This window comes from Dendrobates tinctorius, unplaced genomic scaffold (genome assembly GCF_039654945.1).
Source record: "Dendrobates tinctorius isolate UK_male_01 unplaced genomic scaffold, ASM3965494v1 ptg000037l, whole genome shotgun sequence".
NCBI classification, from domain to species: domain Eukaryota; kingdom Metazoa; phylum Chordata; class Amphibia; order Anura; family Dendrobatidae; genus Dendrobates; species Dendrobates tinctorius.
The window spans coordinates 23,110,621-23,137,950 of NW_027361705.1; the positions used below are offsets into that span (position 1 = coordinate 23,110,621).

Below are 27,330 nucleotides of genomic sequence, written 5' to 3' on the forward strand. Positions count from 1 at the left end.
GCAGACCATTCCATCAAAGTCTGCATTCCAAAACGTCACTGCTTCCCTTCCGTGCCCCGACGTGTGTCCATACAGTAGTTTTCTCCCACATATGGGGTGTCAGCGTACTCAGGACAAATTGGACAACAACTTTTGGGGTTCAATTTCTCCTGTTACCCTTGGGAAAATAAAAAAATTGGGGACTAATTGATCATGTTTGTGGAAAAAATACGATTTTTTTATTTTCATGCCCTGGCATTATAAACTTCTGTGAAGCCCTTGGGGGTTCAAAGTGCTCACCTCACATCTAGATACGTTCCTTAGTGGGTCTAGTTTTCAAAATGGGGTCATTTGTGGGGGGTTTCCACTGTTTAGGTACATTAGGGGCTCTCCAAAGGCAACATGACACCCGCAGACCATTCCATCAAAGTCTGCATTCCAAAACGTCACTACTTCCCTTCCGAGCCCCGACGTGTGCCCATACAGTAGTTTTCTCCCACATATGGGGTATCAGCATACTCAGGACAAATTGGACAACAACTTTTGTGGTCCAATTTCTCCTGGTACCCTTGGGAAAATAAAAAAATGGTGACTAAAAGATCATGTTTGTGGAAAAAATACGAATTTTTTATTTTCACGCCCGGGTGTTATAAACTTATGTGAAGCACTGGGGGGGGTCAAAGTGCTCACCACACATCTAGATAAGTTCCTTAGGGGGTCTAGTTTCCAAAATGGAGTCATTTGTGGGGGGTTTCCACTGTTTTGGTACATCAGGGGTTTTCCAAACGCGACATCGTGTCCGATCTCAATTTCAGCCAAAAACGTCAAATGGCGCTGCTTCCCTTCCGAGCTCTGCCATGCGCCCAAATAGTGGTTTACCCCCACATGTGGGGTATCAACGTACTCAGGACAAATTGCACAATAACTTTTAGGGTCCTGTTACCCTTGGAAAAATAAGAATTGAGGGTGAAAAGATCATTTTTGTGGAAAAAATATAATTTTTTAATTGTATGGCTTTATGTTATAAACTTCTGTGAAGCCCATGGGGGTTCAAAGTTCTCACCACACATCTAGATAAGTTCCTTAGGGGGTCTAGTTTCCAAAATGGTGTCATTTGTGGGGGGGTTCCACTGTTTTGGTACATCAGGAGTTTTCCAAACGCGACATGGTGTCCGATCTCAATTCCAGCCAAAAACGTCAAATGGCGCTGCTTCCCTTCCGAGCTCTGCCATGCGCCCAAATAGTGGTTTACCCCCACATGTGGGGTATCAGCGTACTCAGGACAAATTGCACAATAACTTTTAGGGTCCTGTTACCCTTGGGAAAATAAAAATTGGGGTGAAAAGATCATTTTTGTGGGAAAAATATGATTTTTTTAATTGTACCGCTGTACGTTATAAACTTCTGTAAAGCCCTTGTGGGTTCAAAGTTCTCACCACATATCTAGATAAGTTCCTTGGGGGGTCTAGTTTCCAAAATGGGGTCACTTGTAGGGGGTTTCCACTGTTTAGGTACATCAGGGACTCTCCAAACGTGACATGGCGTCCAATCTGAATTCCAGCCAATTTTGCATTGAAAAAGTCAAACGGCGCTCCTTCCATTCTGAGCTCTGCCATGCGCCGAAACAGTCGTTCCCCCCCACATATCTGGTATCTGCGTACTCAGGACAAATTGCACAATAACTTTTGCAGTTCAATTTCTCCTGTTACCCTTGGTAAAATAAAAAAAATTGAACCTGAAGTATTTTTTTTATGAAAAAAAGTTAGATGTTCATTTTTTTTTAAATATTCAAAAAAATTCCTGTGACGCACCTAAAGGGTTAATAAGCTTCTTGAATGTGGTTTTGAGCACCTTAAGGGGTGCAGTTTTTAGAATGGTGTCACTTTTGGGTATTTTCTATCATATAGACCCCTCAAAGTGGCTTCAAATGTGATGTGGTCCGTAAAAATAAAATGGTGTTGTAAAAATGAGAAATCGCTGGTCAACTTTTAACCCTTATAACTTCCTAACAAAAAAAAATTTTGGTTCCAAAATTGTGCTGATGTAAAGTAAACATGTGGGAAATGTTAGTTATCAAGTTTTTTGTGTGCCGTATCTCTGTGATTTAAGGGCATAAAAATTCAAAGTTGGAAAATTGCGAAATTTTCAAAATTTTTGCCAAATTTCCGTTTTTCTCACAAATAAACGCAAGTTATTTGAATGAAATTTTACCACTAACATGAAGTACAATATGTCACGAGAAAACAATGTCAGAGTCACCGGGATCCATGGAAGCGTTCCAGAGTTATGACCTCATAAAGGTACAGTGGTCAGAATTGTAAAAATTGGCCCGGTCATGAACGTGCAAACCACCCTTGGGGGTGAAGGGGTTAATCTGCTGTGTTACACTGGAGCAAACGGTCAGGACAGGTGAGAGATTTGTACTGGTAGGTTGTGCACACGTTACAGATTTGCTGCGCTTTTTCACCATTGATCTCACTCAAATCAGTCAAAAATGCATTGATAAAACGCAGGCAAAAACGCTCATTTTTTCAGCTACATTTTTCTTGCAAGAGCTGCAGAAGTTTTGCTCAGTGTCTGCACATAGCTTTAGGCTGGAGTCACGCTAGAATATATAAAATCGGTCCAATGTTGAGCCAGAAAAGTATGATTTGAGTACAATGCAAGTCTTAACAATTAGCATCCATATGACATGTGTTATGCAATCCTTATGCAATGCAGTTTTTATATCGGCTCTGTTATAACCCCTTACTGCCATTGGACAGAATAGTACGTCCAATGGCAGTACCCCCGCTTTAATGAGGGCTACGGCTGTGACATGTGCCCGCAGGTGGAGTTGCAATCCACCCGCGCCTATTAACTAGTTAAATCCCGCTGTCAAATGCTGAAAACAGGATTCAACGAGGGCTTCCGGCCGCTAGGCCGGAAATACGCGCATCGCCGACCCCCGTCATGTGATCGGGGGTCAGTGATGCGTTGCCATCATAACCAGAGGTCTCCTCGAAACCTCTATGTTTGTTAATGAGGCAGTGCTATGAGTGCCACCTGGTGGTCGGCGCTCATAGCAATGCTGTAATTCTGCTACATATAGGCAATCTTTTCTTCAAGTAGTGGATGCTTCTAGCTTCCCATGGAAAACGCAGCGGTTTATTTTCCGCAGCATGTCAATTCTTTGTGCAGATTCTGCAGCGTTTTTACACCCATTCCATTATAGGAATCCATAGGTGTAAAAACACAGGCCAAATACGCAATAAATCTGCAGGAAAAAGGCACGGATTTTGACCTGCTGATTCTGCCAAAAATAGCAGATTCCGCACAGCAATCCGCAGCATGTGCATATACCCTTAATTTCCCTGACTCCACTGCCTTACTACTGAGCATGTACATTCAGTGCAGCACAGATTCATGTCAACTAAAAGCCGACATCCTTAGATCAGGAACAGAACAGACATTTATAGGTCATTTCATAACTTTCCTTAATTAGTATGAAAACATTTAGGCCAGGTTCACATTGCATTTAACCAGCCCATACAACACTTAACGTTGACGGGCTGGTTAAACGGTATAGCATAACGCAATCGCATTATTCTATACCCGCTAGCGCTGATGATTCCTCAGCGCTAGCGTTGACGGAGCCTCAGACGCTGCAGCCCGCGTCCGAGGCTCCGTCACTGAATGACGGCACATCATGAACGCGTGCCGCTTTACGGCATGCGTCGTGATGCGCCGACAATGGAGGGCAATGGCAGTGTTAACGGACTGCGTTATGCCGCGGTGTGACGCAGTCCGTCTAACGGACTGCCTAAACGTAATGTGAACCCAGCCTTACAGCACATCCTGCGTTGTACTACTGAACCCAACAAGTGCATTATACTGCTGTACCCAATTTATTATGTATTTTAGGAATTGGAGTGGGTCCATTTTATGCCAACTCCCAAAATGGACTCTCCACAGCCCTGGGAGGGGCCATGGATATTGGTCCCTTCCTAGATTAATAGCCTCAGCCGCCCCAGAAATGGTGCATTCACTAGATGCGCCATTTCAGGTGCTTAGTCTTGGCTGTTTCTGCGTGTCCTGCTGTGTTGTTAGGACTGCTGGAGATCGCACGCTGTACTCCACTCTCTCCAGCAGTCCAGCAGACAATGGGTTGAGTGAAAATTTAATTCACTCTGTTCTTGGGACAGTTTTAATCAAGTTATCCACTATCCTTTTTGAGAAAAGTCCTTAAGTATTTTGCCATTCTGTTTTCGAGTGCTGACTTTTTTTTTTATCACGTCTTGCTTAAGCTAAAAATGTGCAAAAAACTGCTGTGGGAATCCATTTTCTGCAGGGTGAGCAGACCTGGAAGTAGTCAACAAGTTGCTGTTAACCGATCTGATATTGTTAGGAAACCTTAATGGGGGTTTGCAATAGGTATCAATGGCCTGATGATCTTTTAACAGTTGTAGGCGGTTTCCATGTGCTGGTGCAGTGGTTCGCATAGTTTTCCATACAACTACATGAATTTCTGTCACATTGTGTCAAACAAGATTTTACTGACTTTGAGCTATGCTGCATTTTCTTCACTTTCCACCCCTACGGGTGTGTGCACACGTCATCCTTTAGGTGCAGGCACACCTGCTGCGTTTTCTCTGCACAAGAAAGGTCAGGAAAATGCAGGCAGTGGATTTCATGAAGCATCTTTATTCTCTTTTCTTGGGAGGCCTGCAGCAGTTTAAAAATAAAAGCTGAAGGATGTATGCATGGCAAGTCTTTATTTTATTTATTTTTTTAGGGTATATTCACATGCTGTGTTTTTGCAGAATGTTTTTGGGGTTTTTTTAAGGGTTTTTCTGCATTAACTAAAGCAATCTCTGAAGTCTCATGCCCATGATGCTTTTTTTCCTTGCATTTTTAAATCATTAGTGTGTTATTGTTTTTCTTCAAATCTGCAGTATGTCAATTCTATATCAGCTTTTTTGCAGTAGTTTTCAGCCATTCACATGAATGCATAAAAAACGTAAGTACAAAAGTATAAATAAAACTCGCTTGGGCTATGCACTCACGATCCAGAAGTTTTCCCTGTGTTCACTGGACCATGCGGATTTACCGCATTCAATACATTTCTGTTGATTAAATTTCTGTTGCAGAGACTCGCATCTCCGCAAGATAAATTGACATGCTGCGGTCCTGAAAGACGCGCCGCATGTCAGTGTCCACGATTGATCCACAGGCGACTATGCACGCATAGCGGACGTGGGATTCTCAGAAATCCCATCCACTATGCCATATCATCTGGACGCCCCAGGTTCGATGCTGCTTAAATACGCAGTGACAAACCCGCTGCAGTTCCCGATGATCGTGGGCATGTACCCACATAGTATGCCTCATTTTTCCTGCCAAAAGATGAATTTTTAGTGTAGAAAAATTCACTGCGCATACGCAGCGTGTGAACATACCCTTGCGTTGCCATGCATGTGTTTTATTCTTTAAACAGTACAGATTCATCTCCTCTACGGCTCAACAGCACTGGTCACTACTGAGCATGTACATAAAGTGCAGCACAGATTCATCTCATCTACGACTCCACAACACTGGTCACTACTGAGCATTTACATAAAGTGCAGCACAGATTTATCTCATCTATGACTCCACAGCACTGGTCACTACTGAGCATGTACATAAAGTGCAGCACAGATTCATCTCATCTACGACTCCACAACACTGGTCACTACTGAGCATGTACATAAAGTGCAGCACAGATTCATTTCGTCTATGACTCCACAGCACTGGTCACTACTGAGCATGTACATAAAGTGCAGCACAGATTCATCTCCTCTACGGCTCAACAGCACTGGTCACTACTGAGCATGTACATAAAGTGCAGCACAGATCCATCTCATCTATGACTCCACAGCACTGGTCACTACTGAGCAAGTACATAAAGTGTAGCACAGATTCATCTCATCTATGACTCCACAACACTGGTCACTACTGAGCATGTACATAAAGTGCAGCACAGATTCATCTCATCTACGACTCCACAACACTGGTCACTACTGAGCATGTACATAAAGTGCAGCACAGATTCATCTCATCTATGACTCCACAGCACTGGTCACTACTGAGCATGTACATAAAGTGCAGCACAGATTCATCTCATCTACGACTCCACAACACTGGTCACTACTGAGCATGTACATAAAGTGCAGCACAGATTCATCTCATCTATGACTCCACAGCACTGGTCACTACTGAGCATGTACATAAAGTGCAGCACAGATCCATCTCATCTATGACTCCACAGCACTGGTCACTACTGAGCAAGTACATAAAGTGTAGCACAGATTCATCTCATCTATGACTCCACAACACTGGTCACTACTGAGCATGTACATAAAGTGCAGCACAGATTCATCTCATCTACGACTCCACAACACTGGTCACTACTGAGCATGTACATAAAGTGCAGCACAGATTCATCTCATCTATGACCCCACAGCACTGGTCACTACTGAGCATGTACATAAAGTGCAGCACAGATTCATCTCATCTATGACCCCACAGCACTGGTCACTACTGAGCATGTACATAAAGTGCAGCACAGATTCATCTCATCTATGACTCCACAACACTGGTCACTACTGAGCATGTGCATAAAGTGCAGCACAGATTCATCTCATCTATGACTCCACAACACTGGTCACTACTGAGCATGTACATAAAGTGCAGCACAGATTCATCTCATCTATGACCCCACAGCACTGGTCACTACTGAGCATGTACATAAAGTGCAGCACAGATTCATCTCATCTATGACTCCACAACACTGGTCACTACTGAGCATGTGCATAAAGTGCAGCACAGATTCATCTCATCTATGACCCCACAGCACTGGTCACTACTGAGCATGTACATAAAGTGCAGCACAGATTCATCTCATCTATGACCCCACAGCACTGGTCACTACTGAGCATGTACATAAAGTGCAGCACAGATTCATCTCATCTATGACTCCACAACACTGGTCACTACTGAGCATGTGCATAAAGTGCAGCACAGATTCATCTCATCTATGACCCCACAGCACTGGTCACTACTGAGCATGTACATAAAGTGCAGCACAGATTCATCTCATCTATGACCCCACAGCACTGGTCACTACTGAGCATGTACATAAAGTGCAGCACACATTCATCTCATCTATGACCCCACAGCACTGGTCACTACTGAGCATTTACATAAAGTGCAGCACAGATTCATCTCATCTATGACTCCACAACACTGGTCACTACTGAGCATGTACATAACGTGCAGAAGATCCATCGCCACTAAAAGGAGAGATCCTTAATTTATAGAACGTCTTATAAGTTTCACAAATTATTATGAAAACATTCACAGCACATCCTGCATTGTACTATGGTACCCAATTTATTATATAATTTAGGAGTTGGAGTCAGTCCATTTTATACCGACTCAGACTTGACCAAAATGGACACCCGACTCCACAGCCCTGGTGGGAACGCTCTTTTGCATTGTGTTTGCTTTTTGTTTTTTCCTTCTTCATACTAAGGCTATGATCACACATCTGTGAAATATCCATGTGTTGTCCGATTTTTTTGTTTTTCTCAGCTAGCACACGAACCTATAACATTTCATGGATCTGTTCAGCTATCCTTGATAATAATAATAATAATTTTTAGTTATATAGCGCCAACATATTCCGCAGCACTTTACAATTAAGCGGGGACATGTACAGACAATAAATTCAGTACAAGTTAAGACAATTCAAACAATGACATTAGGAGTGAGGTCCCTGCTCGCAAGCTTACAATCTACAAGGAAATGGGGATAAATTGATAACCATGGATCCAAGAGGGAGACTCTGGGATGTTCTTAATCTGATCCATGCTTGCGTTCTGTTGCTTAGTGCTTGATTTTGAATACATTTTTAATAAAAAAAAGAAAAAAATTCATGAGTCTTATTTTTAATGTGGGAAGGAAAACTTCTTTGCAAATGAAAAAAAAACAAACCAGGATGTCACCTGTGAAAAAACTAGTCCATTTCTCATGGATGGTAAAATTCACACAGATGTGTGATTGTAGCCTTTACACCGAATGTCTTGCCTTCTGTGGCACGATCATCGGCCCTCTGCATGTCACACTGTTGGTTTTTTTTTGTTTGCTTATTTTTCAGAATTAATATTGATTTTCTCTTTTCCTAGGAAGCTGAATTTGCTGCTGAGCAGGTAGATTTGTATGACGATGTCTTGGCGGTTGCATCTCTTGGCTCATCTCAACACGATGGGAAACCTAATGAGCCGACCTCCCCTGTACAGGCCATTGCTGAATCAAAGAAGCCGCCGGCTGTACTGTACACATACAATAATGTCAGAAAGAAGGCATCCGTGTACATCGGAAACTTTACATGGGTGAGATGATTTTATTTTTTTATACTAGTTTTCCATTGCATCCCTTCATTCAAATGTGAATTTATTTCTGCAGGATTGCTACAGCCACAGCTAATGCTGCACAGGAGAGAAATATCAATCTTAATGCTTTTACACAAAGTAATTAACATTAGTAATTTAATTAAGTGATCAAATAATTAACGGGAATTTGTCAGCAGGTTTTTACTATTTCCAACAGCAGCATGGAGTAGGGAGGGAAAAACCCAGATTCCAGGAAATTTTCTCTGCTGCAGATTTTGCAGAGCTCAGTTGTTAACCCCATCCCCACCACTGCTTTCTGTGTACTTTGTGTAGTGGGAGAAAGCTATTAATCAGTGGTGTTGGACTAGCATGCATTTGGCCAGTTAACTCATGTTACTTTTGGGAACAAGGCCAGTTTCTGCTTTTTCTGCTCACTGGGTTATCTCCTTAGAATGCGCACTGACTGTACTCTCTTGCTGGTTCATCCCTTCTCAAAAGAGCCGGTGAGCAAGTGCACTGTCACTGCATTATAATGAATATTGCATAGTGACAAGATCCTACTGCGCATATGTCAGAATTGACAGCTGACACATGCTCAGTAAAGTATATTAGAAAAGCTAGTATATTACATTAAATACACATTCATGTTAAATCAGTGTAGTTTTGGACCACCCTATCTGTTAGTGAACAGTATGTTATGGTCTGATCACACTGCATTTGACCCCTATGGATCTGAAGGATGTCAAAGGTGTCATTTTGGAAACCATATAACTACCATGTAGCAGCCATGGGGTCGGTTCAGCCAGTGGACAATGGATTGGTGGTTTTAGGACCTAGGACTGAAAACTGGTAAGAGTTTGTTTGGATGGACTCATTTTTTTTTTTCTGGCAAAAAAATGTTAGCAAGAAGCCGACTGTTACTGGGTTCACATTCTGGGTGCTTCTGATATCCAGTGATTGAATTTGAACTTTATGTAATTCACCCTTTCATTTACCAGTGGACGACAGATCAGCAGCTCCTCTCCGCCATTCGTTCTGTTGGCGTCCATGATCCTGTGGAGCTGAAGTTTGCAGAAAATCGAGCAAATGGCAAATCAAAAGGGTGAGCATGAGGATGCCTTACATGTTTTAAACTCCCGGTGCAATTAAAGTACATTTTGTAACATTCACAAATAAGTTTCTATACCTTAATGTGTAGGTCCTCATAGACCTGTCAATGAAAAGAAATCATCTTTATATCAGGGAATTGCTTTAACAGTAGTTCTCTAATATGGCATTGTTATCCTCCATCATAGCTGCACATACACTGCAAGGAAACAGGCTGTGTCCAGGACTACAAGGCATTCTTGACATTCAGGGTCGGCCTGGTGAGAATGATGCGATTTTTATGTCCTTGGCAAAATACTAATAGTACAGTTCTTGTGCATGGTTAGCAAAAGTCTGCTTTGAAACAAAATTAAGGTGGTGAGTGTACAGAAATCCCCCCACAGACGTTAATAGAAATAAGCTCTCAGTTGCTTAATTACGTTATAGTGTTTAAACAGGTTGTCCACTACTTTTACATTGATGGTCTATCCTTAAGAAAGGTCATCATCTGACCGGCCAGGGTCCGACACCCGGCACCCTCGCCGATCAACTGCTATCTGTTGGCAGCAGCCGGCCAGAAGTACTCACTTGCCAAGCTGTTCTGTCTACTTGTAGTAGCTGCCGCAAGGTACTGCTCATCCACCGCATATTAATTTAAATAGGTGGCGCAAGTGCAGTCCCTGTGGCAGCCACTACAAGTAGACAGAACAGCTCGGCAAGTGAGTACTTCTGGCCGGCGGCTGCCAACAGATAACCGCTGATCAGTGGGGTGTCGGATCCCAGCCGATCAGACTTTGATAACCTTTCCTAAGGATATTTCATCAATGAAAAAGTAGTGGACAACCTCTTTAAGCCTGCTTATAAAGTTTGCAAAATGGAAGTCTTTGGGTCAAAATGTATTAAATAAAATGAGATGATTGTGTACATTGCCTAAAAATAATCGGCATGCTCTCTAAGAAAAACTCAGCCCTAAATTCATCAGCTGCTGTTTCCACTGCGGTGTAAAAGTACGACTGGTTTAGAAATTGTGGGCCTAATGTTTTCTTGAAAGAATAATTGTTCAATTACCGCCCCATCGGCCAGGGCAGGATGTTTCAATAATGGGGCCGATTAAAACTAGCATTGTACACACCAGTCATGGAGGGCCGTAGTAGAGTAACGTGTCCTAATTCATTGAGAGGCACACACCACCTAAGGCTAAGTGCAGACGTACTTTTTTTGCCCTGCGGATTTTTCTGCGCAGAATTGAAGAAATCCGCAGGTCAAATGACCTGCATTTTTCCTGCGGATTTCTTCCTTTTTTCTTGCGATTTTCTTGCGGATTTCCCCCTTCGGATTTGGAGAATGGAGCAGGTGGAAAACCGCACAAAAGTGACATGCTGCATATATTGAACCACAAGAAAACCGCTCAGAAAAATCCGCAGCGTCTGCACAGCGGTTTTTTTTTCCTATTGACTTACATGCTACTGTACATCACAATGCGAATATGCAACATTTCTGCACGGTAAAATCCGCTGCGGATCCTCTGGATATCTGCATCGTGTGCACATGGCCTAATGATTTTGTTGCATCTTACAAGTGCCGTGCATCTCCTCCAGTGGAGGGGGATTAGAGTACATTTCTGACTTAAAATTTATACCACTAAAGTGGTATAACTTTTCAGTAATTAGATGTATAATTTTTCAGCAATTAGATGGGCACTAGTAGCTACACTCCATCCTACCCATGTACCAACAATTTTCGCAATTCTGACCCCAACTGGCGTAACTAATAACGCCGAAAGTTGCAGAATTTTTAAGGTGTTTTACGCCTGTTCCAGTGTAAACTTAATGAATGAGGACACTTATCCTAGACAAAATGAGGTCAAGTAGACAGAAACACGCCTCATTGGCCATCATTTCCTAAACGACTATGAGAAAATGAAAGCTGCAGTGTGGTAGAGACCAATCACAACAACACTTTAATTTTCGCGCAGAAGGGTAAAGCATACCTGTCATTATAATTTTTATTTAATGATTCAATAGTGCAGGTGAAAATAAGCAACTGTGTCTACAGCAACCAGACTTGCCTCTACCACAAGTGCAGCTGACATTTTCTCATAGTAGTTTAGGAAATAAAGGCCAAACAGAAATTGGCTTTTATTCCTTAAAGTGTAACCAGTGTTTTAATTTTTAGTTCATAAATCAATAGTACATATGAAAATAAGCAACTGTGTGATATGTCTTATCAAAGACGTTTGCTTCTTTCTCTGTCAGTTGTTCAGTCATTATCTAAAATCTCATTTCTGAAGTAAAATCTGTGTTTAGTGAAGACAGACATTCCCATTACTGAGAGAGGAGAAGATGGCTGCTACTGATTCTGTGTATATACAAAGGAGAGGAGCTCCAACTCAAGATTATATGTAGACTGGAGGAGCTAGACTCAGAGCTCCTCTCCTTTGTATATACACAGAATCTTATCTTGCAGCCATCCTTGCCTATCTCAGTAAAGGGAGAGTGTTCAATGAATACAGATTTTACCTCAGAATTGCACTGTGCTGGCTATAAAGATTAGTGGAGGAGCATAATAACTGGTTGTCAGAGGTTGGCCTCTTAGTTCCAGTGAAGGGAAAATGTAGTGCTTCAGCACACACAATATTTTGGATAATTGTTTTTGATTTTGGGGGGTACCGTTTTCACAAGGCCCTTTTTGGTTCCACATGACTGTGCCCAATGTACAAGGTCTATAAGGAGATGGTTGGGGGGGGGTTTGGTGCAGAAAAACATGACCAACCACCCAGAGCTCTGACCTCAAACCCATCCAACACCTTTGGGATGAACTAGACTGGATTGTGAATTTGACCTCTCCTCCAACCTCCGGGTCTGACCTCACAAATGTTCTTCTGGGTGAAGAGGCAAAAATTCTGACAGTCTCCTCCAAAATCTTGTAGAAAACCTTCCCAGTAGAGTGGAAGCTGTTATATCTGCAAAGGTGGGACCCAGAGCTGTGGAGTCAGTAAGCCGAACCTGCCACTCCTCAGCACTGGTCACTACTGAGCATGTACACTACCGTTCAAAAGTTTAGGGTCACTTAGAAATTTACTTATTTTTGAAAGAAAAGCACAGTTTTTTTTCCAATAAAGCTAAAATTAAGATTCAGAAATACACTCTATACATTGTTAATGTGGTAAATGACTATTCTAGCTGTAAACGTCTGGTTTACTTACGAAAAATATTCAGGATTGAGAGTCCTCAGTAGTTGATACCTTTTAATGGCTAACTGAAAAGATGGTAATACATTGCAAGCTTTCGAGACTACTCAGGTCTCTTCATCAGGCTAGACTAATACAAAATCTGAAGTCACATATTTATGCACAATACAGCCTAGAAAAAATGCAATAGATAAGACAAGTGACGTGAAGCAGAACTATCAATATGGGAGAGGGAGAAACATAAATATAAACATTGGACCAGTTCATAGATAAGGAGTCTGGATGTTTTATGGTCCTCTGATTGGGGTCTAGTTCTGTGTTGCCCTGCAAGGTTTTAAAAGGAAATTCCTTAATTGATGTAAAAAGACATAAATCCATGCGACACATTCATTCCAGCACTGAGAGTGTCAAAGTTCGTCATAAATTTGTACTCCCAAACTCGTCTCTCTATCTGAGATGTGAAGTTACCTTTCAATACCAGTAATTTCATATCCATGCTGCTGTGATCAGGGATACAGAAATGTTTTGCCACAGGTAGATCCATTCTTTTTTTACTTGGTTTACTTACGGTACTTTGTGTTTGCTAACTGTGTAAAAAGGCTAATGGATGGTTAGAATACCCTTAAAAACGCTTGTGCAAGTATGTTAGCACAGCTGAAAACAGTTTGGCTGATTAGAGAAGCTATAAACCTGACCTTCCTTTGAGCTAGTTGAGAATCTGGAGCATTACATTTGTTGGTTCCATTAAACCCTCAAAATGGTCAGAAAAAAAACTTTCATGTGACAATCGACAGTCTATTGTTCTTAGGAATGAAAGCTATTCCATGCGTGAACTTGCCAAGAAACTGAAGATTTCCTACAACAGTGTGTACTACTCCCTTCAGAGGAGAGCACAAACAGGCTCTAACTAGAGTAGAAAGAGAAGTGAGAGGCCCCGCTGCACAACTGAGCAACAAGACAAGTACATTAGAGTCTGTAGTTTGAGAAATCGACGCCTCACAGGTCCTCAACTGGCAGCTTCATTAAATAGTACACGCACAACGCCAGTGTCAATGTCTACAGTGAAGAGGCGACTCCGGGATGCTGGCCTTTAGGGCAGAGTTGCAAAGAAAAAGACATATCTGAGACTGGCTAATAAAAGGAAAAGATTAGTATGGACAAAAGAACACAGACATTGGACAGAGGAAGGTTGGTAAAAAGTGTTATGGACTGACGAATCCAAGTTTGAGGTGTTTGGATCACACAGAAGAACATTTGTGAGAAGCAGAACAACAGAAAAGATGATGAAAAAGTGCCTGACGCCATCTGTCAAGCATGGTTGAGGTAATGTGATGGTCTAGGGTTGCTTTTGAATTTTGAATAAGGATGGCTATCACTCCATTTTGCAACGCCGTGCCATACCCTGTGGACAGCGCTTGTTTGAAGCCAATTTCATCCTACAACAGGACAATAACTAAAAGCACACCTCCAAATTATGCCTGAACTATTTAGGGAAGAAGCAGGCAGCTGGTATTCTATCTGTAATGGAGTGGCCAGTGCAGTCGCCAGATCGCAACCCCATTGAGCTGTTGTGGAAGCAGCTTGACCGTATGGTACGCAAAAAGTGCCCATGAAGCCAACCCAACTTGTGGGAGGGGCATCTGGAAGCATGGAGTGAAATTTCTCCAGATTACCGCAGCAAATTAACTGCTAGAATGCCAAAGGTCTGCAATGGTGTAATTGCTGCAAATGGAGCATTGTTTGACAAAAACAAAGTTTGAAGGAGAAAATTTATTATTTCAAATAAAAAATCTTTTTTTCGAACCTTGTAAATGTCTGGACTAGATTTTAAATTCATTTGATTAATAAAAGTATGAGTTTTCATGGAAAACACAAAATTGTGTTGGTGACCCCAAACTTTTGAACGGTAGTGTACATAAAGTGCAGCACATCTCCTCCAGTCCCTTTCCCCTGCTGTCAACACTCACCTAACAAAAATATTCAACCTCTCACTCTCTTCTGGTATCTTTCCTTCCTCATTTAAGCATGCCATCATACAGCCATTACTTTAAAAAAACCATCCCTTGACCAAAACTGTGCCGCGAACTATAGACCTGTCTCTAATATTCCCTTCATCTCTAAACTCCTGGAACGCCTCGTCCACACCTGTCTTATCCGCGATCTGTCAGATAACTCTCTCCTCGACCCTCTCCAATCTGGTGTCCGCTCTCTACACTCTACTGAAACTGCCCTCACTAAAGTCTCTAATGATCTTCTAACAGCTAAAGCTAATGGTCATTACTCCATGCTAATTCTCTTGGATCTCTCTGCAGCATTCAAGACTGTGGATCATCAGCTCCTCCTCACTATGCTCCGTTCCATTGGTCTCAAGGACACCGTTCTCTGTTGGTTCTCCTCCTATCTCTCTGACCGCTCCTTTACTGTATCTTTTGCTGGCTCCTCCTCCTCTCATCTTCCCCTTACTGTTGGGGTTCCTCAAGGATCGGTTCTAGGCCCCCTCCTCTTCTCTTTGTATACTGCCCTATTGGTCAAGTAATCAGTAGATTTGGGTTCCAGTACCATCTCTATGCTGATGACACTCAATTATATACTACTTCTCATATCACGGCTGCCTTTTTGGAAAACACCAGTGATTGTCTTACTGCTGTCTCTAACATCATGTCCTCCCTCTATCTGAAACTGAACCTGTCAAAAACTCAACTCCTTGTGTTTCCTCCCTCTATTAACCTACCTATGCCCGACATTGTCATTTCCGTGTGTGGTTCCACCATTACTCCCCAGCAACATGCCCGCTGTCTTGGGGTCATATTTGATTCAGAGCTTTCATTCACCCCCCACATCCGATCATTGGCTCGCTCTTGTTATCTGCACCTCAAAAACATTTCTAGAATTCGACCCTTTCTTACTTTTGACTCTGCAAAAACTCTTACTGTTTCTCTTATTCATTCTCGTCTGGACTATTGTAACTCTCTACTAATCGGTCTCCCTCTTAACAAACTCTCCCCCCCTATGTCTTGAATGCAGCAGCTAGGATCATATTCCTCACCAATCGTTATACCGATGCCTCTACCTTGTGCCAGTCCTTACACTGGACACGCATCCACTCCAGAATTCAGTATAAACTTATTACCCTCACCCACAAAGCACTCCATGGCTCAGCACCACCCTACATCTCCTCCCTAGTCTCAGCCTACCACCCTACCCGTGCCCTCCATTCTGCTAATGACCTGAGGTTAACATCCTCAATAATCAGAACCTCCCACTCCCGTCTCCAAGACTTTTCACTAGCCGCGCCAATTCTTTGGAATGCACTACCTAGGCTAGTACGATTAATCCCCAAACCCCACAGTTTTAAGCGTGCCTTAAAAACTCATTTGTTCAGACTGGGCTATCGCCTCAACGCATTAACTTAAATATCCCTGTGTGGCTCACTTCTAAATTTTTTATCCTAACCAGGTTCCTCGCATTATATTCTCACATGCTTTTTGCATTTAATAGCCCTCTGTGTCTGTACTGTTACAATATTTAGACTGTTAACTGGTTCATACAGCAACTGGAACACCCGATTCTTACACTAGGGAAGTCCAAACCATAAAAACAATAAAAGCGGTTGTTACCATCCACCTTTCGTGTCTCCCCTTTTTCCTTAAAGATTGTAAGCTTGCGAGCAGGGCCCTCATTCCTCTTGGTATCTGTTTTGATCTATGTGTTTATTGCTATGCTATGCTGTAATGTCTTTTGTCTGTACAAGTCCCCTCTATAATGTAAAGTGCTGCGGAATATGTTGGCACTATAGAAATAAAATTATTAGCACAGATTCATCTATGACTCCACATCACTGGTCACTACTGAGCATGTACATAAAGTGCAGCACAGATTCATCTCATCTATGACTCCACAGCACTGGTCACTACTGAGCATGTACATAAAGTTCAGCACATATTCATCTCCATTACGACCCCACAGCATCGGTTACTACTGAGGATGTACATAAAGTGCAGCACTGATTCATCTCATCTACGACCCCACAGCACTGGTCACTACTGAGCATGTACATAAAGTGCAGCACATATTCATCTCATCTACGACTCCACAGCACTGGTCACTACTGAGCATGTGCATAAAGTGCAGTACAGATTCATCTCATCCACGACCCCACAGCACTGCCTCACTACTGAGCATGTGCATAAAGTGCAGTACAGATTCATCTCCTCTACGGCTCCACAGCACTGGTCACTACTGAGCATGTACATAAAGTGTAGCACAGATTCATCTCTATGACTCCACAGCACTGGTCACTACTGAGCATGTACATAAAGTGCAGTACAGATTCATCTCATCTATGACTCCACAGCACTGGTCACTACTGAGCATGTACATAAAGTGCAGCACAGATTCATCTCATTTACGGCTCCACAGCACTGGTCACTACTGAGCATGTACATAAAGTGCAGCACAGATTCATCTCAACTACGGCTCCACAGCACTGGTCACTACTGAGCATGTGCATAAAGTGCAGTACAGATTCATCTCATCCACGACCCCACAGCACTGCCTCACTACTGAGCATGTGCATAAAGTGCAGTACAGATTCATCTCAACTACGGCTCCACAGCACTGGTCACTACTGAGCATGTACATAAAGTGCAGCACAGATTCATCTCATCTATGACTCCACAGCACTGGTCACTACTGAGCATGTACATAAAGTGCAGCACAGATTCATCTCATCTATGACCCCACAGCACTGGTCACTACTGAGCATGTACATGAGATGAATCTGTGCTGCACTTTATGTACATGCTCAGTAGTGACCAGTGCTGTGGAGCCGTAGTTGAGATGAATCTGTGCTGCACTTTATGTACATGCTCAGTAGTGACCAGTGCTGTGAAGTCATAGAAACTCAACCTCTCCAAAACTGAACTTCTTCTGCTCCCACCATCTACTAACCTCCCTAAATCTGACATTTCCCTCTCTGTGGGTGGCACCATAATAACACCCCGACAGCAGGTGCGCTGTCTGGGTGTTATGTTCGACTCCGATCTCTCCTTCACCTCCCATATACAATCTCTTGCCCGCTCATGCCGCTTACACCTAAAGAACATCTCTAGAATCCGCCCTTTTCTCACCATGGAAACAACAAAAACTCTCACTGTCGCCCTGATCCACTCCCGCCTAGACTACTGTAATGCTCTATTAATTGGCCTCCCTCTCACTCGACTCTCCCCTCTCCAGTCTATCCTTAATGCAGCAGCCAGGGTTGTCCATCTGGCTAATCGTTTCTCAGACGCGTCCGCTCTTCGCCAGTCGTTACACTGGCTGCCAATTCATTACAGGGTACAATTCAAAGTACTTGTTCTCACCCACAAAGCTCTCCACAGTGCGGCACCCCCTTACATCTCCTCCCTCATTTCTGTCTATCGGCCTAACCGACCGCTGCGCTCTGCAAATGACTTTCGACTAACCTCTGCCCTAATCCGTACCTCCCACTCCCGACTCCAAGACTTCTCCCGTGCTGCGCCAATCCTCTGGAATGCTCTACCCCAAAATATTAGGACCATCCACAATTTGCATAGTTTTAGGCGCTCGCTCAAAACACATTTGTTCAGAGCGGCCTATCACATTCAGTAATCAAAGTCATGTTTGTGTGTGTGTAGCCCATTCACTATCTCCATCTAACCCCCACCCCCTGAAGATGGCTGGACCGTCATTGTAAATACATCATTGTAAATACAAACCTGTGCTTTGTATCCCCCCCACCTCATTGTAGATTGTAAGCTCCACGAGCAGGGTCGTCTTATTTCGCTTTAATTATTGTATTGTTAACGTTGTTACTTATGACTGTTGTGTTTGAAACTGTTCAACTGTAAAGCGCTGCGGAATATGTTGGCGCTATATAAATAAAGATTATTATTATTATTAGATGAGATGAATCTGTACTGCACTTTATCTATGACCCCACAGCACTGGTCACTACTGAGCATGTAGGTAAAGTGCAGCACAGAAACATCTCCACTAAAAGCCCAGATCCTTAGATCAGGAACAGACATACATAGGACGTTGCATAACTTTCCCAAATTATCATGAAAACAGCACATCCTGCATTATACTACTGTACCCAATTTATATTTTAGGAGTTGATCCATTTTATACCTACTTCGACTCCACCAAAATGGGCTCCGACTCTAATTCCACAGCCCTGGTGACAGCAACTCCTATTAATAGTTATGGATGTAGAATGGAAAGTCAGAAAAGCTCCTGTAGGCATTCCAATAATTTTGTCTATATACTATACTAGCTGAAGAGTCCTGCGCTGCCCAGGCATAGTAACCAACTACGGTTAGTTATAACAAGTTATGATTATATGAGGGAGTGTGTGTGTGTGTGTGTGTGTATGTATATCTTTGAACCGTGTTAGCCAGTAGATAGAAGAATATTTAGAATTGAGTCCTCAGTGGTTGATATCTTTTAATGGCTAACTGAAAAGATCGTAACAAATTGCAAGCTTGCAATTTACCATCTTTTCAGTTAGCCATTAAAAGGTATCAACCACTGAGGACTCTCAATTCTAAATATTCTTATATATAATATATATTTTTAGTGTAGAGCCCCGCCCACTCCGCATAGCCACACACTAATATCCCACATCATCTCGTCAGCCAGAGCCACCGGACTACTACCCCTAATATCTCACATCATCCCATCAGCCTGGGGTCAGAACCAGAGCACTGAGTGAAATGGCCCTAACTTGCATACCAATGATCCCTTTAATAGAACCCTGGGGTCACAATCAGCGCTGAGGGATTTGCCCTAAATTTCATACAGGAGATCCCTTTAAGAGAGCCTGGGGTCAGTGCCAGATCATTTGAAGGCATTTGCCCTGACTTCCACACGGGGGATCCCTTTAAGAGAGGCCTGGGGTTGGAACCAAAGCACTGGATGGAGTTGCCCTGACTTCCAGGAGATCCCTGTAAAAATGGCCTGGGGTCAGTACCAAAGCACAGAGTGGATTTGCTCTAACTTCCATACCAATGATCCCTTTAAGAGACCCTGGGGTCAGAACCACAGAGCTGAGTGGAACGGTCCTAACTTCCATACCGGGAATCCCTTTAAGAGAGGCCTGGGGTCAAAACCAAAGCGTTGGATGGATTTGCTCTGACTTCCATATCATTGATCCTTTTAAGAGGGAAGATGGGCCTATGGGATGGAGGATGTGTGATGGGGATATGGGCACGGGAGGGGGGGATTCATTTGTCATGTACTCACTGCTCCTTTCTGGGGGCAGACAATGGCTGGGAGCTTATGTGCCTGGGGATGATAGATTTCTCCCACCATGTCAGTGTCTGCTGAGGTGTTGTCAAGTGGGAAAACTTGCTCATAGTAGCCAATCACAGCACAGCTTCTTTTGAACAGCTTTGGTGAAATGAAAGATACTTTGTGATTGGTTGGTGATACACACACATACATACATACATACATTCACTTTTATATCTAGAGATATCCTATTAATGGACCTTATCTATGAGCCAGAGGTGTTTCTATGGCCCTGTCAGTGGTGGGCCGTTCACTGTTATGGCTGGCATTTATTACTCTTTTTCCATGCTGTATTAAGTATCTTAAGAGCTTGTGATCACAACCCCTTTATGGCATTTGCACAGCTCTTTCTCTGTACATTAAACACATTTGGGCAATATGGCTGTGTTAATAAGCTCTAACTTTGTATTTGAGTGTCATTAAACACTTGAGGCAGGAAATATGTATAGATAGATTATATATATTTTTAGTCTTCCACAATCAGTCTGTAGATTCAGCTAAAGTGTTTTCATTTTTGTGTTTAATTGTGCTTTAAGGCAATTGAACACAGAGGAAGCAATGTTCCTTTATCCTTCTCAAGCAAGAGCCTATGAATAAAGTGCTCAGTGAGACGTGCAAAGGAAACCCCTTCCCCTTGCCTGACTTCAGTCTGGAAGCCACACAGTTTCCTATTTCTGAAGTCTTTTTGAGGTATGGAAACAAGAAAACATACGTTTGTGAATGTTACCAAATGCTTCCTCACATAAGAGCATAGTGCACAGTCTTGTCCTACACTTCACCTTGTGTGCACTATTGGTAATGGTCTCTCTAATGTAGGTATGCTGAGGTGATCGTTTCTTCCGAAGCTTCTTTGAGTCACGTTTTGGAGGAGTTGTCTACAAAGAAAGTAAATGGGAAGAAGCTTGATGTTCGACCAGCTAATAGGCAGAACTTATCATTCTTTGAGGCAATTGCACGAAAAAGTAAGAACAATGGTTGTCTTGGATTAAGTTTGTCGTCGTATTTCCACATAATGGTTCAAAGGGGTTCTCTTGTATTAGATGGACATTCTCCAGCTCCACGATGTTGTGAAAAACAGACTTCTTTATTCACATCAAACAATAACAAAGTGGGAGTAAAATGCCAGCATAGGAAATGCAGATGCTTGCGTTCTCAACGCGTTTCTGGTGTCTAGGCACCCCAAGTCCAGCATGCACACTGCCAGCCCTTTCTAAGGCTAGTTTCACACTTGCGTATGGCAGAGCTGCGGAGGGATGCGGACTTCTTCCATGAAGCTCCACCCACTGCCACACCTCCTCCATGAAGCTCCGCCTACATCGGCATGCGACATGGGTACCCTATCTTTAGCATTGGGTACGCTGGCCATGCCAATGTATGCAGATGCCTCCGCATGCGTCGTTTCGACGGTGCGGCGACCTGCTCCCAATGCAACGTGTTGCATTTTGTTGGGGTCGCCGCACCGTCAAAATGACGCATGCGGAGGCATCCACATACATCGGCATGGCCTGCGTACCCAATGCTAAAGATAGGGTAACGGAGGGAGTCTGCTTACCTCTGCAGCTCTGCTATATGCTAGTATGAAACCAGCCTGACTGGGATAAAAGTTTATTGTTCTGCCGATCGGTGCAGATCCCACCTGGACTATGCCTTTAAGGTGGTATTAACAAAAGATCAATCCCCCACCCCCCTAAAAATAAAAAAATAAAAATTTGGATTTTCATGTTTCAAGGACAACTAGTCAGAATAAGGGTTTTAACATAAATTAATTTAAGTGATCTACTATCTTTTTATTTTTTTTTACAGCGGAGGGTGTCTCTAACTCAAAGGACTCTGTGGATCCTGCAGATGGCTTCTTTAGCCCGACTGAGCCTATTGCGTCATCACCACGGATAGAGACTCCCAAAAATGTTCTCCCATACTTTGCACGGCCACCATTCATTGAGAACAATTCCCGCATTCCTCTTATGAGCATCCCTCATCCCCCAATGTCAGTTCCTCCACCTCTTTCATCTGCCTTGCCAGCTGTATACCGTGCCCCTCCTATTCCTCCTCTGCACTACTCACACCTTATGCCCCCACCCCCAAGGCTGCCACCTCCACTAGGCATGCCTCCTCCTGGCGGTGTGCCTCCAGCTCTTCACTTAAACCCTGCGTTTTTCCCTCCACCAAATTCCATGGTTGGTCCCCCACCTGATCCATACAAGATGATTTCTAATCCATATCTACAAGGACGGTAAGTGTTAAATACACTGAAAATACTGAATATAAGATGTTACGCAAAGTTGTATGTGCATTTTGTTATAGAATCAACCTGTCCCTCCTTTCTTGCACTCTAATCTTCCAATCTTCTATATATTAAAAACAAACTGGGCTTTACTCACACTTCAAAGGTCCTGCACTGAATCTGTTCTGCTGCTCCTGGTGTGTGGTAAATGTGCTTGTGCCACCTACACGGACAGAGCCACTGAGCTTAGTGTTTGGCTAGAGAGCTGTCAACATGATATCAGCCTTGCAGACAACAACTAACATCGGGACAGCGTCGGAGTCTCAGCGCCGGACCCTGGGTGTGCGAGTTGAGCACAACTTAATTTTTTTTTTTATACAACAAGCTGGCTGGAAACACAACGTTCCTTAAAATTGAGAAACTCCTTTAACCTATTACAGAAGATTTAGCTGCTTGTAAATGTTTAATCTAAGATTCTCACAACGTAAACTGCTCAAAGCAGACCTCAGCCTGCATCTCCATAATGCACAGAAATCCTTTTTTATGCACCATTATGTTAAGTATTAAGCCCACACAAAATCTCCCCCCACACAGTGATATCTCTGAGCTCAAAGGCAGGAAATCTCACAACTGTCAAGATAGTGAGACAGTGGAGAGCCCAACTTTAGGGCCCCGTCACACACAGCGAGATTGCTGATTTTGTGACACATCAGCGATCTCTCCAGCGACCTCGCTGTGTGTGACATCCATCAGCGACCGCCCCCCCCGCCGGGTATTGCTGATTGTGCGTGATCGTCCTGGGCCCTTTTTGATCGTTGGTCTCCCGCTGGCCAGCGCGCATCGCTGCATGTGGCAGCGGGAGACCAACGATCAGCGACGCTGCACGCTGGTATGTAGGGTAAACAGCGGGTAACTAAGAGCCGCGCGGCTGTTGGATACCCGCTGTTTACCCTAGATACCAGCGTGCATGCAGGTCCTGATCACTGGTGTGTCCCAGCGATCCCATCCATGTCGGATTGTTGGTGGGATCGCTGGGACATCGTTATGTGTAATGAGGCCTTTAGTCTCCCTCTATCAAAGAGCCATCTGTGGCGGAGCCAGACTTGTCTCGTCACTGGTTATGGTCTCAAACTGGATCTTTTAAAGTATGCATGTGTTCCCTGAAACGCCAGAGAATTTCACAGAGAAATATCTGTGTGCAGCCAGGTTCCGATTCATGCAGCCCATGGTTTGGGCAGCAGTAATCAGATGACGCCTTCTTTTTATATAATATGATTGACATGAATGTTGCACAATCTATCTAGGTTATACTTTATACTTCTTATCCTTTATAGAGATAAAAATAAGCTATTTGCATTTGTTATCCTCTGGGATTTCGTAAAAATAGTGAAACTAATTTTTTTAAAAATTTTTTTTGCTTTTTAATGATTTTAGTGACCTGAAACTCCACCAACCCCCTGTCAGTGAAGCTGAATTTGAAGAGTTAATGAACAGAAACCGAGCGATATCAAGGAGTGCTCTTTCCAATGCAGTTTGTGGAGCAACGTCAGGTATGGATTAATTTTCTCCCTTTTTGTTTCTGATCTTTTTGATTTGTTTGTGTTTTGCCATAGTTTTGCTTCCCCCTATAGTAGTTGACATTTTATATTTTTTCCCTTTCAGGAGATTATGCAAATGCAATGAAAACCCTAGAGACAGCTATTGCAGTTATCAAGGAGTCTCGTGTAGCCAACGATGATCGATGTCGTGTCCTCCTGACCTCCCTCAGAGATTGCCTACATGGAATACAGGACAAGGCCAACTCTTCCAGGCAAGCAATGTAAGCTAATTCTATCATCCACCGGGCTACAACAGACCACATTTTATGGATGCTTGAGTATCTGGGGATCCAGAGCTCTAGCTATCTAGCAATTCTACTGGTTTAGTTACTGTATTTGAGCATTTTCATAAAATTATTGATTGGGACTCTATGGCAAACGAGGGACCGAATAAATCCGTAAATCAGCAGCTTTGCTATGTGGATTGCATGTGAAAATACAAGACGTTATCAGCCATCCCATTTCACACAACTGACATATTACTCCAACAGGAAGCGACACCGCTCCAGAGAGAGATCACCTAGCCGGTCACGGGAAGGCAGCAGTCGACGTCACAGAGACCCACATGAAGATCGATCAGATGATTATTATCATGACCGGCATCGCGACAAAGATCGTCATCGTTAGTACAGGTAATAGTGGAGAGAGTTATTGCTGAAAGATTTCCTAGTAAAAACCGTTTCAATCAATGATGCACAGTGATTTAACCCCTTGACCAAGATATTTTTTGTAGCCTGGTGAAAGGGTTGAATCATTTTGCATCATTGAAAAAAAAAAAAACTTTTTGCCCTTAATACACCCTTTGGGGGGGGTCGCTGTTTGGTGTAAAATTTTCACATGGATTATAGAGGATATGTTGTTTTGCCATTGCTGTGTTTTTGATATTTTTTTTTCCCCTGATTTTTGTTCATTTGATTTCATGTAAATGTGTGTGTGTATACGTGTGTTATATAATCATAATCTGATATTATACACCATATTTTTCTGACTTTAAGAAGCATTTTTTAACAAGAAAATCTTATTGCATCTTATAGTCCGGAGGCAACTTCCTGTGATGGAGGACCACGCGGACACCGCGTCCTTCCCAATCACAGTGGGAGAATGCCCTCTCTCCTCTTGCTTTGCATTGATCTGTGTGATTGGTGCAGAGCTGGAGAGTAAGCTGCCGGGACTGAAAAGAGGCTGCAGGATCTTCTGCACGAGTAATTCCAGGACCTTTCAGGTCATGTGACTGATCATATGACTTGAAAGGTGCTTCAGTTGATCAGTTGGAAGGTCCTGCAAATGCTCAGCTGCTGCATCCTTTATTCAGGTCCCGATCAGGAACTACAGGATGTGTTATAGTATCCAGGACCTTTCAGGTCATGTGACTGATCATATGACTTGAAAGGTGCTTCAGTTGATCAGTTGGAAGGTCCTGCAAATGCTCAGCTGCTGCATCCTTTATTCAGGTCCCGATCAGGAACTACAGGATGTGTTATAGTATAGTTTGTGTGTAGTGTGCATGTAGCAGAGCTGTGTATGTCTTAATGTGCATGTAGCAGAGCTGTGTTTTTCTCTCTGTGCATGTAGTAGAGCTGTGTATGTGTATAATACACACTGCAGAGAAACACTAAGGGTATGTGCACACATAGTTTTTTTGTCTCTGCGGATTTTGTAGAGAAAACCGCAGGAAATCCGCAGGACAAAGTGCTGCGGTTTTTCTGCGCTTTATCTGCGTTTTTTCTGCGGATTTGCCCTGCGTTTTTACACCTCATAATGGATGAGGTGTAAAACTGCAGCGTTTCTGCACCAAACAATTGACATGCTGCGTTTTGAAAACCGCAGCAAAACCACGTGGAAAAAACGCAGCATGTGCACAGCTTTTTTTTTTTATTTCCATAGGAAATAAAGGTACTGTACAACGCAGCAGAATCTGCTGTGTTTCTGCAGAGCCAAAAACGCTGCGGAAACGCAGCAGAAACCGCAAAGTGTGCACATACCCTAACAATAGATCTATTACCTCCTTATTCTACCCTAGTACATTAAAATTAGTGATAATGATTTTTCCACTTTAACCACCAGGGAGGTTTTAATTAATAAGAAAAATGTTTTTTCCTATTTTCTGCTGTGTCTAAACCTAGGGTGCGTCTTGTAGTCCGAAAAATACGGTAAATAAATTGGACATTATATTATATCCAATTTATTTTTTTAAATTAAATTTAAGGTTGAACAGATGAAGGTAAAACAGAAACATAATGCAGTATAACAGGTCATACAAGACCAACATCCAGAATTGAGATTTATTTAGTCTGTAGTAAAGAACAATGTAACAGCAATGATCTCTTCTTTCAGGTCTCCAGGATGATGCACAGATTTTTTTTTTTTTCTTTTTAATAGAGGGACAATTTTGTTGCTGTGACCTACAGCTGATACTTGACCCTCCAGCTTCAAATTGTGGCACCCCTCCCCTGGGATTTATTCCATTTCATGCAGGGACCATAATGTCTCCATTACAAAGCACAGCTCTCTCCATCCGTTCCCAAATCAACACATCTGCCCTGGAAACTCAGAAGATGCAGCCTCTCGTCTGTGCAGGCCATCCTGTCTGTTTCCCAAGATGAATCTTTTTTGCTTTGGAAGTTTTGCCATGGTTTCACCAGACAATAATGAATTTCTTTCTACTCCTCCATGTGTTCTCTTGTTGTTCTTGTTGCAGTTCTGTTCATCTAGAGATTATTTATCTAAAATGGATCTAGCTTCTATACAGTGACACGTGTAACTTCCATCTCTGTTCTGTGCACTGACATAACACCGCCTGTTTGGATCCCCTTCTCCCTTTTGTCTCATGGTTGCCAGAATGGGTAAGGTGTGCTGGAAAATGCTGCAGAATGTGTTGTATAAGGCGACCATTCAGTGATGAGGGGAACTAGAGAACTGAACTAACTCCCTGTCCCATGATCTTAATACCATAGTATTTTAGGCTGTATGGAGGGAGTGCATTAACCTGGTTGGGTGTAGGTGAGTTCCGTGCTTGGTCTAAAAATTTATAATTTTTTTTTTTTTAATTAAAAATTGAAAACTGTATCAAGACTTTTAGTTGCGCATCTACAGTGGGATATTGTAGCTTACAAGGCACGATTTAAAACCCTTGCCTTACAGCAGTGGGGAATTCACCCCTTCCACCAAACATTCATTATCTCTATCTGGGAATTGTGAATAAACTTGATAACGTTGTCAATATTTTACATGAGTCGTCTCCTTTTTCATTATACCAAGATAATACAATGTGCTGAATGTAGAAAGGAAAGCACCGCACAAATCAAGGTTACATACAACTCATTAACGTTTGTAGATCGAGCTCACAAGGGGTGTCCAAAGAGTGAATCAAAACGCTCAATCTTGACTACTATGTCTTAAACTTTATTTCAGTTGCACACTTGCTCTTTAAATCCACAGATCAAATTAGAACTATCTTCTAGTTACCAGACCATTACTTGACCACCCGTAGGGTGCTGTCACGTTACATTTAGTACACGCTCAGTGACC

The 27,330-nt window shown here is 42.8% G+C and overlaps 1 protein-coding gene across 3 annotated transcripts in view; it reads left to right on the plus strand.

The window, feature by feature from the left end:
• CPSF7 (cleavage and polyadenylation specific factor 7) overlaps positions 1–27,024 on the plus strand; it is a 48,859-nt gene extending 21,835 nt beyond the window's left edge. For 2 of the 3 annotated variants that reach the window (XM_073573906.1, XM_073573904.1), the window contains exons 2-9: positions 8,184–8,390; positions 9,389–9,492; positions 20,797–20,942; positions 21,784–22,213; positions 23,639–23,754; positions 23,867–24,023; positions 24,294–24,434; positions 26,137–27,024. In XM_073573906.1, coding sequence (XP_073430007.1) covers positions 8,184–8,390; positions 9,389–9,492; positions 20,797–20,942; positions 21,784–22,213; positions 23,639–23,754; positions 23,867–24,023; positions 24,294–24,429 — 1,296 coding nt within the window. In that variant the 3' untranslated portion in view covers positions 24,430–24,434; positions 26,137–27,024. The remainder of the gene's footprint in view (positions 1–8,183; positions 8,391–9,388; positions 9,493–20,796; positions 20,943–21,783; positions 22,214–23,638; positions 23,755–23,866; positions 24,024–24,293; positions 24,435–26,136) is intronic. The other variant, XM_073573905.1, reaches the window with a different exon arrangement.
• Positions 27,025–27,330: the final 306 nt, after the last annotated feature.